This window comes from Rana temporaria, chromosome 13 (assembly GCF_905171775.1).
Source record: "Rana temporaria chromosome 13, aRanTem1.1, whole genome shotgun sequence".
Taxonomy (NCBI): Eukaryota; Metazoa; Chordata; class Amphibia; order Anura; family Ranidae; genus Rana; species Rana temporaria.
The window spans coordinates 13,545,674-13,562,555 of NC_053501.1; the positions used below are offsets into that span (position 1 = coordinate 13,545,674).

Below are 16,882 nucleotides of genomic sequence, written 5' to 3' on the forward strand. Positions count from 1 at the left end.
ACCTGTAGGAGTCGCCATCCTTTGTGGCATGTCAGCCTTTCAATTCAGCAGCTGGTGTGGAACGACAGATCCCAGCCTGATCTCTCTGCAAGTTCCCGAGGTTCATCCTAGACTTGTTTAGCCCGATTCACACCTATGCAATTTTGATTTATTTTTTTTAGTGCATTTTCAGTTTTGCAGAAACACCTTTTAACATGGTTTCCTATGGATGTAGTTCTCATTTGTGTATTTTATTGAAAGAACCAGGGACTTTTTTTCTGGGTTTTGGTTCCATAAACTTCAATGAAAAAAAAAAAGTATTGAAAAACCCAAAGAAAAAGAAAAAGTATTGAAAAACCCAAAGAAAAAAGAAAGTATTGAAAAACAAAAAAAAAAAACAAAAAACGCAGAATACACCTGCAATATGCAACCTGCATAGGTGTGAAGCAGGCCTTATTCGCTAAAGGGGAGTGGTTTGGGCTTAGGCAAAATGTGTCAGTTAATAGGGTTGCACCAATAGCTTTTTTTTTTAACCACTTCAGCCGCGGAAGGGTTTACCCCCCGCCCCCCCTTCATGGCCAGGCCATTTTTTACAAAACGCCACTGCATTGCTTTAACTGACAATTGCGCGGTTGTGCAATGCTGTACCCAAATGCAATTGATGTATTTTTTTTCCCCACAACTAGAGCTTTCTTTTGGTGGTATTTGATCACCTCTGCGTTTATTTTTTACGCTATAAATATAAAACAAGTAAGACTGGACAATTTTGGAAACATTTTTTTTTTTATAGGAGAAAGTAAGAAAAAAAAAAAAGATAATTTTTTTATATATATATATATATATATATATATATATATATATATAAAATTATTAGCTGGATTCACGTAGATGTGCCTAACGTTAGGCAGGCGTAGCGTATCGCATATACGCTACGCCGCCGTAAGTTAGAGAGGCAAGTGCTGTATTCACAAAGCACTTGCGTCCTAAGTTACGGCGGCGTAGCGTAAATGTGCCGGCCTAAGCGCGCCTAATTCAAATTGTGAAGAGGTGGGCGTGTTTTATGCTAATGAATCGTGACCAGACGCGATTGACGTTTTTAACGAACGGCGCATGCGCCGTCCGTGGACATATCCCAGTGCGCATGCTCCAAATTACGCCGCAAAGACTTATTGGTTTCGACGTGAACGTAAATTACACCCAGCCCCATTCACGGGCGACTTACGCAAACAAGTTAAAAAAATTTAAATTCGACGCGGTTCCGACGTCCATACTTAACATTGGCTGCGCCATCTTTTTGGTGGAATATCTTTAGGCCTTACGTAAACGCTGTATCTTTACTGCGACGGGCAAGCGTACGTTCGTGAATAGGCGTATCTCGCTGATTTATGCATTCTAGGCGTAAATCAGCGTACATGCCCCTAGCGGCCAGCCTAAATAGACAGCTAAAATACGACGGCGCCGGCGGTCGTATCTTAGCTAGATTTAAGTGTATCTCAATTTGAGAATACACTTAAATATACGACGGCGCAGATTCAGAGTTACGACGGCGTATCTACTTATATGCCGGCGTAACTCTCTCTTAATCTGGCTATACACACACACACACACCATCAGTTTAGGCCAATATGTATTCTGCTCCATATTTTTGTTTAAAAAAAAAAAAAAAAAAAAAATTCCAATCGGCGTATACAGATTGGTTTGCGTCTACAAACTATTGGATAGATTTAGAGACTTAATTGTTTTTTTTGTTTTTTTACTAGTTATGGCCGCGATCATTGATTATTAGTGGGACCACAAGATTGGGGCGGACAAATATGACACCAAGTGACACTTTTTGAGGACTAGTGACACCAACACAGTGATCAGTGTTAAAAAAATAAATGCACTGTCACTGTACTAAGCACTGGCAGGGAAGGGGTTAAAAATCAGGGGCGATCAAGGTGTTAAACGTGCTCCTAGGGAGTGCTTTCTTAAGCCTTGTGCACACGGTTCAATTGTTGGCAGGGGATTGCCTGTTGACCTAAAATCTTACCGTTAGTACGCTCCTTTTTGGACAATTGAAGTCCAACTTTCGGCCAACAAATGTTCGATTACAGGCTAGGCAGACAGCGGTTTGACGTCAGATGGTCACACAAAAGTACCAACACGCATGCTCTGAATCGATGCTCACCAAACAAACACAAAGTTAGCAGAAGGGGCCCAAAGGGTGGCGCTCAAGTACGTCACTACGTTCGTGTTTGTTGCACGACAATTGTGTAACATTAGACAAGATCCTGGCACACGCCCTTTTGAGAAAAATCAGACACTTGGTTGGCCAACAATCATACCGTGCGTACCAGGCTTAACTGTGGGGGAGGTGCTGCGACTGGAGGAAGAGAGAGATCCATGTTTCTGCTTAGCAGAAAACACAATGGGCTGTAGAGAAGGTCCCGAGGTCAGAGAAGAAAAAAAAAAAAAAAAACACCACCCCATCATTTGTTTCAGTGGAAGCAACTGTGCCTCATCATTGGCGTCAATGGGGGGGGGGGGAATTGTGCCCCATTGTTGAGGTCATTTGGGCCCCATTGTTGGTGCCATTGAGAGAAACAGGGCCCCATTGTTGGTGTCATTGGGAAAAATCATGTCCCAGCATTGGTATTAGTGGGAGGAATTGCACCCCTTCATTGGTGTCATTTGACCCCTATTGTTGGTGTCATTGGGAGAAATTGTTGCCTCATTGTTGGTCCCATTGAGGGGAATAGTGCCCCATCATTGGGCCCCAATGTTGGCGCCATTGGGAACAATTGTGCCCCAGCATTGGTATTAGTGGGAGGAATTGTGTCCCCTCATTGGTGTCAGTGGGGAGCAATTATGTCCCCAAGGGCCGGATAAAAGCAAGCAAAGGGCCGCAGTTTGGAGACCACTGATGTAGACCATAGGTGGCTAAAGACTTCTTAATGAGTCCCTTCCCGCCCCTATAGCAGCCCCATGGACTGCTATGGCTATTGCTGCACCACTGGCTAGGGTGCATGTAGACAGGATGTATCCCCAATGGGGCTCCCACCCAGCCGCATGGGCTGCAAAGCCCTTTGTTACACCACTGGCTGGAATGCATATAGACCATAGGTGGCTCAAGTAGACCATAGATGAATTAAACTTTCCAATCAGGCTCCCCTTCACCACAGGCTCCTATGGCGAATACAAAGCCAACACTGCCTGGAGTACATGTAAACCATAGGTGGTTGAAGCCTTCTTAATGGGGCCCCTTCCCACGCCAAGCCCCATAGCAGCTGCATGGACTGCTATGGCTATTGCAGCATCACTGACTAGAAAGCATCTAGACCAGATGTGGCCCCAATGGGGTCCCCTTCCAGCCCAGGCCCCATAGCAGCTGCATGGGCTGCAGAGACTATTGTTACACCACTGGATGAAATAAATGTAGACCATAGATCAGGGTTTGACAAATTTGCTTGTAATCTAGGAGCCAGCTAAAAAAGTTAGGAGCCAGAAAACGTGCCCCGTCCCGACGAGCTTGCGCACAGAAGCAAACACATACGTGAGCAGCGCCCGCATATGTAAACGGTGTTCAAACCACACATGTGAGGTATCGCCGCGATTGGTAGAGTGAGAGCAATAATTCTAGCCCTAGACCTCCTCTAACTCAAAACATGCAACCTGTAGATTTTTTTAAACGTCGCCTATGAAGATTTTAAAGGGTAAAAGTTTGTCGGCATTGCACGAGCGTGACATGTTGGGTATCAATTTACTCGGCGCAACATCATCTTTCATAATATTAAAAAAAAAAAAAAATTGGGATAACTTTATTGTATTCTTATTTTTAAATTAAAAAAAGTGTAATTTTTTCCCAAAAAAGTGCGCTTGTAAGACTGCTGCGCAAATACGGCATGACAGAAAGTATTGCAACGATCGCCATTTTACTCTCTAGGGTGTTAAAAAATATATATATATATATATATATATATATATATATATATATATAAATAAATATAAATATATAATGTTTGGGGGTTCTAATTAGAGGGAAGAAGATGGCAGTGAAAATAGTGAAAAATGACATTAGAATTGCTGTTTAACTTGTAATACCAACGGCCACCGCCAGATGGAGCCAGCTTACACATCTGGTGGTAATAACTTTTAATACCAACGGCTCACCACCAGATGGCGCCAGCCCCCCTTCCAAGCAAAGTCGCCAGGACCCTATTTCTTGTCGCCATGGCGACCGGGATTTGCCGAGCCCTGCCATAGATGAATTAAAACTGCTGTGGCATTGTTTGCTCTTCTAAAGCCAACCACAGATTGATTAGGCAAGGACCAGCCTAATTTTGCTCCATCTGTGGCCATACCTTCGAGAGAAGTCGATCTGTTGACCCCCCTCCCCCCCCCATCTGGAACAACCAAGATAAAAATCAGTGGCGTGGTGATACATACGAAGTAGATTGTCCACATACAGCTCTCAAATCAAAAGTAAAAAGATGAAGCCAGAGGAGTTTCCTTCTATGGAAGTAAATATTTTATTATGACGTTACATTCTATCATAATAAATGTATCTCTCTCTAGAACAGTGGTCATCATCTGACTATATTACAAGGATAAAGAGCCGCCCGTTATAAACCACACATCCACTAGGGCGGCGATAAGTGGCATTCACAGATCTTCTTTTACACAAGCGGACAATACAGAATAGGTACAACAGTTCACTGTGATAAATAAGGCTTCTCCGGTGTGCACAGGCCTTCGCTCTGGATAAACAGTCCACACAACGCGGCCTTCTCCGTTACTTCCTCTCCTGACTCGGCTGCGCGTCCAGCAGTGCGGATCGAATGCCCAGCTTTTTCAGCTCTTCCACCAGGTCTCCGTTCTGGTGCATTTGGAGAAGAATGTCGCAGCCCCCGACAAACTCCCCATTCAGATACACTTGCGGGATGGTGGGCCAGTTGGAGTAGCTCTTAACCCCTGCAAGGATGAAGGAGAAAAAAATAAATACAAATAATAAAAAACAAACATTATTAAAATAAGCAAGAGATAACATTCTGGACCAACATCAGGCGACACCACGGAATAGAGCAACCAATCAGAAACCCCACCCCTTCTACCGGGTGTGACTTCACAAAAATGAACAGCAATTGGTTGTAATGGATTGCTACAAAGGTTTATTCAGCAATTCGGAGGAAATGTTCGTTATGCAAGAAAATTTATTACGTTGTTGCGATAGAGATTTTATAAAAACAGAGAGCTAAAATAATATCTATAAACAGAGTTGCGCTCATAAGTTTACATACCCTGGCAGAATTTGTGATTTCTTCGCCATTTTTCAGAGAATATGAATGATTTAAAAAAAAAAAAAAAAAAAAAAAAAAGACTTTTCTTTCACTCGTGGTTAGTGTTTGGCTGAAGCCATTTATCAACTGTGTTTGCCCTTTTTAAAATCATAATGACAACAGAAACTACTAGGGTTGTCCCGATACCAGTATCGGGACTGATACTGAGCATTTGTGGGAGTACTTGTACTCCCGCAAATGCCCCCGATGCCAGATCCGATACTACCCCATCCCCCCCCGGCCCCGCCCGCCGCCTAGTTAACCACTTAACCCCCGGACCATATTGCTGCCCAAAGACCAGAGCACTTTTTGCGATTCGGGACTGCGTCGCTTTAACAGACAATTGCGCGGTCGTGCGACGTGGCTCCCAAACAAAATTGGCGTTCTTTTTTTCCCACAAATAGAGCTTTCTTTTGGTGGTATTTGATCACCTCTGCGGTTTTTAATTTTTGCGCTATAAACAAAAATAAAGCGACAATTTTGAAAAAAAATGAATATTTTTTACTTTTTGCTATAATAAATATCCCCCAAAAATATATAAAAAAAAATTTTTTCCCTCAGTTTAGGCCGATACGTATTCTTCTACCCATTTTTCGTAAAAAAAAAAAAAAATATCGCAATAAGCGTTTGATTGGTTTTCGCAAAAGTTATAGCGTTTACAAAATAGGGGGTATTTTTATGGCATTTTTATTAATATATTTTTTTTACTAGTAATGGCGGCGATCAGCGATTTTTTTTTTCGGTACTGCGACATTATGGCGGACACTTTTGACACATTTTTGGGACCATTGGCATTTTTATAGCGATCAGTGCTATAAAAATGCATTGGATTACTATAAAAATGCCACTGGCAGTGAAGGGGTTAACACTAGGGGGCGGGGAAGGGGTTAAGTATGTCCCTGGGTGTGTTCTAACTGTGGGGGGGGGTGGCCTCACTAGGGGAAACACTGATCCTCAGTTCATACATTGTATGAACAGACGATAGGTCATTTCTTCCCTGACAGGACCGGGAGCTGTGTGTTTACACACACAGCTCCCGGTCCCCGCTCTGTAACGAGCGATCGCGTGTGCCCGGCGGCGATCGAGCCCGCCGGGCACACGCACGGGAGTCGGGGGCGCGCGCCCCTGGCGGCGCGCACGCACCCCCTAGTGGCGGCTCAAAGAGCCGACCTGCCGCCGTATAATGACGGTGCGCGGTCGGCTAGTAGTTACCGTATTTATCGGCGTATAACACGCACAGGCGTATAACACGCACCCTAACTTTAGGAGGGAAGTTTCAGGGAAAAAAAATTCCACAGCCCCCTGCGTATAACACGCAGGCACAGTTTACCCTTTATTTTCAGGGTAAAAAAGTGAGTGTTATACGCCAATAAATACAGTAATCAGCGTGCGGGGAACATTACAGCTTTGATTAGAATAGCTGTGTTCCCAGCCGCGCCGCGTATAGACACTCGCCCTTGAACGGGTGATCCGTCTATCAAAGCACTGATTAACGCTGCGGCGACGGCGGCAGCATCTAGGTGTGGGGAGAAATGGCTGCATCTGTGGGGGACATTTAAAAAAAAAAAAGTATCGGTATTCGGTATCGGCGAGTACTTGAAAAAAAGTATCGGTACTTGGTCCTAAAAAAGTGGCATCGGGACAACCCTAGAAACGACCCTGATCAAAAGTTTACATACCCTGGTGATTTTGGCCTGATAACATGCACACAAGGTGACACAAAGGGGGTTGAATGGCTATTAAAGGTAACCATCCTCATCTGTGATCCGTTTGCTTGTAATTAGTGTGTGTGTATAAAAAAGGTCAATGAGTTTCTGGACTCCTGACAGATAGGGGTGTTGAATATAATCGTCGAATCGGTGCATCGCGATTCGACAGTCCGCGATGCTGCATCGATGCGGTCGCTTTTAATAGGTACCGTAGTTTGTCGGTGCTGGTGCCAAAACAATCGCGGTGTACCAGAAGTTCTGCAACACAACACAGACAGTTCCTGACTGGCAAACATCACAGTGAGTGAACCTACAACACAGTCACTGACTGTTACTCACTCTCACTCACTGTGATGTTTGCCAGTCAGGAACTGGAAGTGCTCTTTTTTGTAGAGTTTTGTAGTGTTTACTTTAATAAAAAAAATAAAAAAAAGTAAAAATGATTGTAAACTATAACTTATAAAACTACCGCACCAGGCCAGCACAACAGTTTAATGTTACAGACAGAACTGTTTTAAATAAATACTGTTGTCTGCTGCACTGTTTTGTTCATTCAGACTTTGCTATATGATTATGCCGGGAACTTGGTATAATTTGTTTAACCCCTTCCCGCCCAATAGTAGATTTACGTCCGGGAAGTGGTTATGAAATCCTGACTGGACGTCTATGGACGTCCTGCAGGATTTCATGCCGGGCGCGCAGCGATGCGGGGTGTCAGTCTGACACCCTGCATCTCCGATCTTGGTAAAGAGCCTCCGGCGGAGACTCTTTACCACGTGATCAGCCGTGTCCAATCACGGCTGATCACGATGTAAACAGGAAGAGCCGTTGATCGGCTCTTCCTCACTCGCGTCTGACAGACGCGAGTAGAGGAGAGCTGATCGGCGGGTCTCCCGACAGGGGGGGGTTCGTGCTGATTGTTTATCAGCGCAGCCACCCCTCGGATCGCCACACTGGACCACCAGGGAAGGGCAAAAAAAAAGGCAGTAAAAAAAATAAAAAAAGATGCCAATCAGTGCCCACAAATGGGCACTGACTGGCAACATAGATACATCAGTGCCACCCCACAGTGTCCCATCAGTGCCACCCCACCTATCAGTGCCGCCCATGAGTGACCATCAGTGCCGCATACCAGCGCCGCCAATCAGTGCCCATCAGTACTACCTTATCGATGTCCATCAGTGCCATCTCATCGGTGCCCATAATTGAAAGAGAAAAAAAAAAAAAAAAAAAAAAACTTACTTATTTACAAAAAAAAAAAATAACAGAAAAAAGAAAAAACGTAATTTTTCTCAAAATTTTCAGTCTTTTTGTTGCGCAAAAAAAAACAAATAAATAAATAAAAAATAAATAAAAAATAAAAAACACGCAGAGGTGATCAAATACCACCAAAAGAAAGCTCTATTTGTGGGGGGAAAAAGGACGGCAATTTTGTTTGGGTCCAATGTAGCATGACCGCGCAATTGCCATTCAAAGTGCGACAGCGCTGAAAGCTGAAAATTGGCTTGGGCGGGAAGGTGCGCAAGTGCCCGGTATGGAAGTGGTTAAATACCAGATACAAAATATATATTTCTTAAATTTCTGACTGCTTAAATTAATTTTTTGATGAAAAGTTGAACCATGGGCACTTGGGTATTAATCTTGATGCATCGCAGAATCGAATCGTGGACTTGATAAATCGTAATCGCATCGAATTGTGAGACCGGTGAAGATGCGCAGCCCTACTGACAGACCCTTGCATCTTTCATCCAGTGCTGCACTGATGTTTCTGGATTCTAAAGCATGGGGAAAGCAAAAGAATTGTCAAGGATCTGCGGGAAAAGATAGTTAAACTAAATAAAAAACAGGAAAGGGATAGAAAAAGATATCCAAGGAACTGAGAATGCCAATCAGCAGTGTTTAAACTCTAATCAAGAAGGGGAAAATGAGGGGTTCTGGTGAAACCAAACCATGGTCAGGTAGACCGACTAAAATTTCAGCCACAACTGCCAGGAAAATTGTTCGGGATGCAAAAGAAAAACCCACAAATAACTTCAGGCGGAAAACAGGACTCTCTGAAAACATGTGATGGGGCTGTTTCAGGAGGCACTTGAAGAAAGATGGGCTGCATGGTCGAGAAGCCAGAAGAAAGTCATTACTACACAAATGCCACAAAGTATCACACTTACAATACGCCAAACAGCACAGAGACAAACCTCAAACCTTCTGCCACAAAGTCATTTGGAGTGATGAGACCAAAATGTTGCTTTTTGGCCACAACCATAAACACTACATTTGGGGAGGAGTCAACAAGGCCTATGATGAAAGATATACCATCCCTACTGTGAAACACGGAGGTGGATCGCTGATGATTTGGGGATGTGTGAGCTACAAAAAGGCTCAGGAAATTTGGTCAGAATTGATGGTAAGATGAATGCAGAATGTTATCAGAAAATACTGGAGGAACATTTGTATTTATCAGCCAGGAAGCTGTGCATGGGACGAAATTGGACACTCCAACATGACAATGATCCAAAACACAAGGCCAAGTCGACCTGTCATTGGCTACAGCAGAATAAAGTGAAGGTTCTGGAGTGGCCATCTCAGTCTCCTGACCTCAATATCATTGAGCCACTCTGGGGAGATCTCAAACGTGCCGTTCATGCGAGACAGCCCAAGAATTTACAGGAACTGGAGTGGAATGGGCAGCTTTACCATCTGAGAAGATAAAGAGCCTCATCCACAAATACCACAAAACACTTCAAGCTGTCATTGATGGTAAAGGGGGCAATACACGGTATTAACCACTTCATTACTGGGCACTTAAACCCCCTTCGTGCCCAGACCAATTTTCAGCTTTCAGCGCTGACGCATTTTGAATGACCATTGCGCGGTCATACAACACTGTACCCAAATTATATTTTTATCATTTTCTTCCCCCAAATAGAGCTTTTTTTTTGGTTGTATTTGATCACCTCCGCGATTTTTTTTTTTTTTGCGCTATAAACATAAAAAAATGAAAATTTGGGGGGAAAAAACACAATATTTTTTACTTTTTGTTATAATAATATCCCAATTTTTTTTTAAAAAAAATAAAAATTTCCCTCGGTTTAGGCCGATACGTATTCTTCTACAAGAAAAAAAAAAAAAAAAAAAAAAAAAAAAAAAAAAAATCGCAATAAGCGTATATTGCAAAAGTTATAGCGCCTACAAAATAGGGGATAGATTTATGTTTTTTTTTTTTTTTTACTAGTAATGGCGGCGATTTGCGATTTTTTTTGTCAGGCCTGCGATATTGCGGCGGACGTATCGGACACTTTTGACACTATTTTGGGACCATTCACATTTATACAGCGATCAGTGCTATAAAAATGCACTAATTACTGTATAAATGTGACTGGCAGTGAAGGGGTTAACACTAGGGGGTGAGGAAGGGGTTAAATGTATTCCCTGGGTGTGTTCTTACTGTGTGGGGGGAGGTGACCGATGCTGTGTCCCTATGTAAAGGGACACAGATCGGTCTCCTCTCTCCCTGACAGCACGTGGAGCTCTGTGTTTACACACAGAGCTCCACGTCCCTGTTGTGTCACCGACGATCGCGGGTGTCTGGCGGACATCGCGCCCGCTAGGCACACGCATCGGCTCCCGAGCAATGCGCCGGGCACGTTTCCCCGCTGCGCGCCCCCAGCGGCGCACACGGGGAACAACAACAACAGGACGTCCACCCGGCACTTGAGAGCCGCGCTGTGGACGTCTTTCGTCCATAGCGCGGATCCCAAGTGGTTAAAAACTGGGGTATGTAAACTTTTGATCAGGGTCATTTGGGTAGTTTCTGTTGTGATTATGATGAAAGACGTTTGTTTGAAACCTTTGCAAATTTATATATAAAAAATAAAATAAAAATGTAAATAAAAAAAAGTTCTACACGTGAAATGACCGCACTTACATTGACCAAAATTGAGCAAATATTTGACGCCTCTCAACATGCACGAGAAGTTCGAGAAAATCAATAATGGATAAACATGTGAAAAAATTATCACCACCTCCCATCTAAATTTGGCAGCACAGAAAGTTTGCCTTGCATGTTTTGTTATTCTTGTGTTTTTCTTGTGTCAGGACTAAAAAGTGCCGAGTCACAGTTCAGATGGAGATAGATTAGCATGCGAGCCGCGTTGCACAATCGCCCGGGGACACACACCCCGTGTCACCAGGCCCATAGGAGAGCATTGATAGCAGACCAGATCACATGGCAGAATAAGCCCAAAGTCCTGACACATGACAACGCCGTACAAGGCCGTATACATGGGGGGCTTATCTGCTCAGGAGGAAAGTACGTGTGAAATCCCCACTGTCCGCCTCACAAAACTGTCTGTTCCTTTAAATCATATAGATTTATTTTTCGGAATGCCGAAGGGTTTAATCACATAGGGAATTTCCAGATCTCTCAGGAGTGCACATGTTGAGATCTTTGGACTTGAACACCCGCTGTGCCCATTATGAGGAGTTCCCACCAGCCCTGTGCCAAGTTCCTGGGTCTGTACATCTGCTGTGCCCATTACGAAAGGTTCCCACCAGCCCTGTGCCCATTATGGGGTTCCCACCATCCTGTGCCAAGTTCCTGGGTCTGTACACCTGCTGTGCCCATTATGGGGGGTTCCCACCATCCTGTGCCGAGTTCCTGGGTCTGTACACCTGCTGTGCCCATTATGGGGGGTTCCCACCAGCCTTGTGCCAATTTGCGTGGTCTGTACACCTGCTGTGCCCATTATGGGGGGTTCCCACCAGCCTTGTGCCAAGTTCCGAGGTCTCTAAACCTGCCGTGTCCACTATGAGGGGTTCCCACCATCCTGTGCCGAGTTTCTGGGTCTGTACACCTGCTGTGCCCATTATGGGGGGTTCCCACCAGCCTTGTGCCAATTTCCGTGGTCTGTACACCTGCTGTGCCCATTATGGGGGGTTCCCACCAGCCTTGTGCCAAATTCTGAGGTCTGTACAGTACACCTGCTGTGCCCATTATGGGGGGTTCCCACCAGCCTTGTGCCAAGTTCCAAAGTCTGTACACCTGCTGTGCCCATTATGGGGGGTTCCCACCAGCCTTGTGCCAATTTCCGTGGTCTGTACACCTGCTGTGCCCATTATGGGGGGTTCCCACCAGCCTTGTGCCAAATTCTGAGGTCTGTACAGTACACCTGCTGTGCCCATTATGGGGGGTTCCCACCAGCCTTGTGCCAAGTTCCAAAGTCTGTACACCTGCTGTGTCCATTATGGGGGGTTCCCACCAGCCTTGTGCCAAGTTCGAGGTCTGTACACCTGCTGTGCCCATTATGGGGGGTTCCCACCAGCCTTGTGCCAAGTTCCAAAGTCTTTACACCTGCTGTGCCCATTATGAGGGCTTCCCACCAGCCCTGTGCCCATTATGAGGGCTTCCTACCAACCCTGTGCCCAGTTCCTGGGTCTGTACACCTGTTGTGCCCATGAAAAGGGATTTCCTCCATCCATTTCAAACATTGAAATTTCTCCTTGATCCGATTGATGCCCTCAGACATGACCAATTCTACTTCATAAACTGTACACTTGGCCAGGAATACATGTTGATATCAATGAAGATGGGAGGGGGAAGGTGGACAGCGCCAACATTTGAGCACAAGAGCAAAAGCGGCGAGACGAGAAATCAGAAGAGACAAGACGTCACTCGTTGCGTCTAAAGACAACTGGATTGGGAGACGTTTATCTCCTGGCCTTCTGCTACAAGACCTTCACCCAATCTGGACACCATCATGGAAGCCAACTGGCCGGTCTCTTCAGTAGAGGTCAGAGATACGAGGACCATTAACACCAATGCAAGAAGCCTGCCGAGTCTCAACACCGACCTCCCGCAGACATCGACCTCCCGCAGACATCGACCTCCCGCAGCTCATCACAAGCCGACGTCACAATGTATGGAAATGTTTGTCACCGAGAATTGGAAGATCTTTCTGTCTGAGACGAGGACTTTCAACCAACACAACAGCCTCAGGAGAAGAAAAGCGAAGGACAAGAAATCTGAATGTATGGAGGGGGGGGGGGGCGATTTCTGAACACAGGAAGGAAGAGTGGAGCCATTGTCCTCGGGACGTCACTCTCTTCTCTATAGGAAACTTGGGATCCGGCCCATTGTTGGCTTCCAAAAATAAGCAGAAAGGTTAACCGTGTGTACTTCACATCCGAAGACTTGTGTGCCGTCCCCTGAAATCACAACCTGAAAACTGAGGATGACAGACCTGGAGACTACGTTCCTCTCCAACCTTCACCACATTTGTATTACCCAATGTCATGGAACCAATGGGACACCTGGCCAACCAAGGGCACCTAAACCAGACATTGTCCCTGACGGAACACGTAGGGTGTCCGATAGACCTGGCTTCACCTCTGACCACACAAATGCCACCTGACCCCTGCATGTGACCCCAGGTATACCCATGCGATCCCATGGACTCACTCTGACCCCCCCCCCCCCCATAACCCAGAGATCCCAAAACTTCCCTAGACACCTGCAAGACCCTAAAGTGCTATGCCCCACATGTGACACCAAAGACCGCCACACAAGTGTCCCAACCCCCCCCCCCCCCCCGCAGATCCACACCATACCATCAGAGGGACCACATAGACGCCCCCCATGGGTCCCTATTGGCTTCCTCATACCCAACAGATTTCCTGTGACGTCATAGGCCCCCTCTGACCCGTGTTTCCCATATAGGTATCCCGTAACCCTCTTTGCCCTCAAAAACCCTTTGCCCTTTTGAACCAATTGATGTCCTCTGACCCGTGTGCCCTCACAGACCCCCCTATAACCTCTCCATCCTGCGTGCCCCTATAAACCCCTCTTACCTTCATATGCCACATACAGTATCTCACAGAAGTAAGTACACCCCATCACAGTTTTGTAAATATTTCCTTCTATCTTTTCATGTGACAACACTGAAGAAATGACACTTTGCTACAATGTTGTGTAGTGAGTGTACAGGACAATGTCCTCTGCCCCCCCCCCCCAATGGGCCCCTATACAATGTCCTCTGCCCTCCCCCCCAATTGGCCCCTATACAATGTCCTCTGCCCTCCCCCCCAATGGGCCCCTATACAGTGTCCTCTGCCCCCCCCCAATGGGCCCCTATACAATGTCCTCTGCCCCCCCCAATGGGCCCCTATACAATGTCCTCTGCCCCCCCCAATGGGCCCCTATACAATGTCCTCTGCCCTCCCCCCCAATGGGCCCTTATACAATGTCCTCTGCCCTCCCCCCCAATGGGCCCCTATACAATGTCCTCTGCCCCCCCCCAATGGGCCCTTATACAATGTCCTCTGCCCCCCCCAATGGGCCCCTATACAATGTCCTCTGCCCCCCCCCCCAATAGGCCCCTATACAATGTCCTCTGCCCCCCCCCCAATGGGCCCCTATACAATGTCCTCTGCCCTCCCCCCAATGGGCCCCTATACAATGTCCTCTGCCCTCCCCCCAATGGGCCCCTATACAATGTCCTCTGCCCCCCCCCATGGGCCCCTATACAATGTCCTCTGCCCCCCCCCCATGGGCCCCTATACAATGTTCTCTGCCCCCCCATGGGCCCCTATACAATATCCTCCCCCCATGGGCCCCTATACAATGTCCTCCCCCCATGGGCCCCTATACAATGTCCTCCCCCCATGGGCCCCTATACAATGTCCTCCCCCCATGGGCCCCTATACAATGTCCCCTGCCCCCCCCCAATGGGCCCTTATACAATGTCCTCTGCCCCCCCCAATGGGCCCCTATACAATGTCCTCTGCCCCCCCCCCAATAGGCCCCTATACAATGTCCTCTGCCCCCCCCCCCAATGGGCCCCTATACAATGTCCTCTGCCCTCCCCCCAATGGGCCCCTATACAATGTCCTCTGCCCTCCCCCCAATGGGCCCCTATACAATGTCCTCTGCCCTCCCCCCAATGGGCCCCTATACAATGTCCTCTGCCCCCCCCCATGGGCCCCTATACAATGTCCTCTCCCCCCCCCCCATGGGCCCCTATACAATGTTCTCTGCCCCCCCATGGGCCCCTATACAATATCCTCCCCCCATGGGCCCCTATACAATGTCCTCCCCCCATGGGCCCCTATACAATGTCCTCCCCCCATGGGCCCCTATACAATGTCCTCCCCCCATGGGCCCCTATACAATGTCCTCCCCCCATGGGCCCCTATACAATGTCCTCCCCCCATGGGCCCCTATACAATGTCCTCCCCCCATGGGCCCCTATACAATGTCCTCCCCCCATGGGCCCCTATACAATGTCCTCTGCCCTCCCCCCATGGGCCCCTATACAATGTCCTCTGCCCTCCCCCAAGGGCCCCTAAACAAAGTCCTCTGCCCCCCCCCAATGGGCCCCTAGACAATGTCCTCTGCCCCCCCCCCAATGGGCCCCTAGACAATGTCCTCTGCCCCCTCCCCCATGGGCCCCTATACAATGTCCTCTGCCCCCTCCCCCATGGGCCCCTATACAATGTCCTCTGCCCCCTCCCCCATGGGCCCCTACACAATGTCCTCTGCCCCCTCCCCCATGGGCCCCTACACAATGTCCTCTGCCCCTCGCCCATGGGCCCCTATACAATGTCCTCCCCCCATGGGCCCCTATACAATGTCCTCCCCCCATGGGCCCCTATACAATGTCCTCCCCCCATGGGCCCCTATACAATGTCCTCTGCCCTCCCCCCATGGGCCCCTAAACAAAGTCCTCTGCCCTCCCCCATGGGCCCCTAAACAAAGTCCTCTGCCCTCCCCCAATGGGCCCCTAGACAATGTCCTCTGCCCCCCCCCCCAATGGGCCCCTAGACAATGTCCTCTGCCCCCCCCCCCCAATGGGCCCCTAGACAATGTCCTCTGCCCCCCCAATGGGCCCCTAGACAATGTCCTCTGCCCCCCCAATGGGCCCCTAGACAATGTCCTCTGCCCCCTCCCCCATGGGCCCCTACACAATGTCCTCTGCCCCCTCCCCCATGGGCCCCTATACAATGTCCTCTGCCCCCCCATGGGCCCCTATACAATGACCTCTGCCCCTCGCCCATGGGCCCCTATACAATGACCTCTGCCCCTCGCCCATGGGCCCCTATACAAAGTCCCCCCCCCCGAATTGGCCCCTGTGGGTGACTCCAGTCCCCTACAGACACCCCGTGTACCCCTCTGAACCCCCATGGTGTGACCCCTGATTGTCCTCTGTAGCCCCTCCCCCGGGGGGCGGGTCACACTCACCCTGTCGGAGGTCTTGGTCCTCCAGCACATTGTATGCGGCGTAGCCGTCCACCCCGTGCATCCGGAGGATCTGCACCACCGCATTACTGAACCCGCACATCGGCTGCTCCTTCGTCCCCTTCATAAACACCACCACCTTGTCCTTCTTCACCAATTCCTCCAGGTGTTCCCGGGAATTACTACCGCTCAGCAGGCGGAGGACGGCCGGGACCCGGACCGCCGATACACGGGAAACCAACCAACTCATGTCCGATCTGTCCCCGATCTCTGCCCGGACACACTCATGTCCCGTCCCGGCCACCGTCACCCCGCCCACAGCGTGCACTCATTGGCTGAGACGTGTGGGCGGGGGGAAATGGACGTACACTACACGTTTCTTTGGCTGGGGACGTGTGGGCGGGGGGAATAGATACACACCGCGCGTCTGATTGGCTAAGAAGTGTGAGGGGGGGGAATGGACGTACAATGCACGCTTCATTGGCCCCCAGCCAATGAGGGCGAGGAAATAAGATGCACACCGCGCGTGTCATTGGCTGGAGACGTGTGGGCGGGAAGACTAGAAGTAACCTGAATGCCTCATTGGCCGGAGCATGAGGGCGGCGAATAGACGTACACAGTGCGCTTTATTGCGTGAGTTGTAT

General features: G+C 48.1%; 1 protein-coding gene across 1 annotated transcript; it reads right to left on the minus strand.

Annotated features, from left to right (window-relative positions):
- Nucleotides 1-4,466: 4,466 nt before the first annotated feature.
- GLRX5 (glutaredoxin 5) lies at nucleotides 4,467-16,575 on the minus strand. Its single transcript, XM_040332333.1, has 2 exons — nucleotides 16,242-16,575; nucleotides 4,467-4,932 (listed from the first exon to the last, which is right to left on the minus strand). Exons 1-2 carry the CDS (start codon nucleotides 16,486-16,488, stop codon nucleotides 4,754-4,756), a joined length of 426 nt encoding a protein of 141 aa, XP_040188267.1. The 5' UTR covers nucleotides 16,489-16,575; the 3' UTR covers nucleotides 4,467-4,753.
- Nucleotides 16,576-16,882: the final 307 nt, after the last annotated feature.

Coding starts and splice junctions, on each gene's coding strand:
- GLRX5 (XM_040332333.1), bottom strand. CDS start 16,488: ATGAGTTGGTTGGTTTCCCGTGTATCGGCGGTCCGGGTCCCGGCCGTC. Junction 4,933..16,241: donor GGACCAAGACCTCCGACAGG/GTGAGTGTGACC, acceptor TCATCCTTGCAG/GGGTTAAGAGCTACTCCAAC.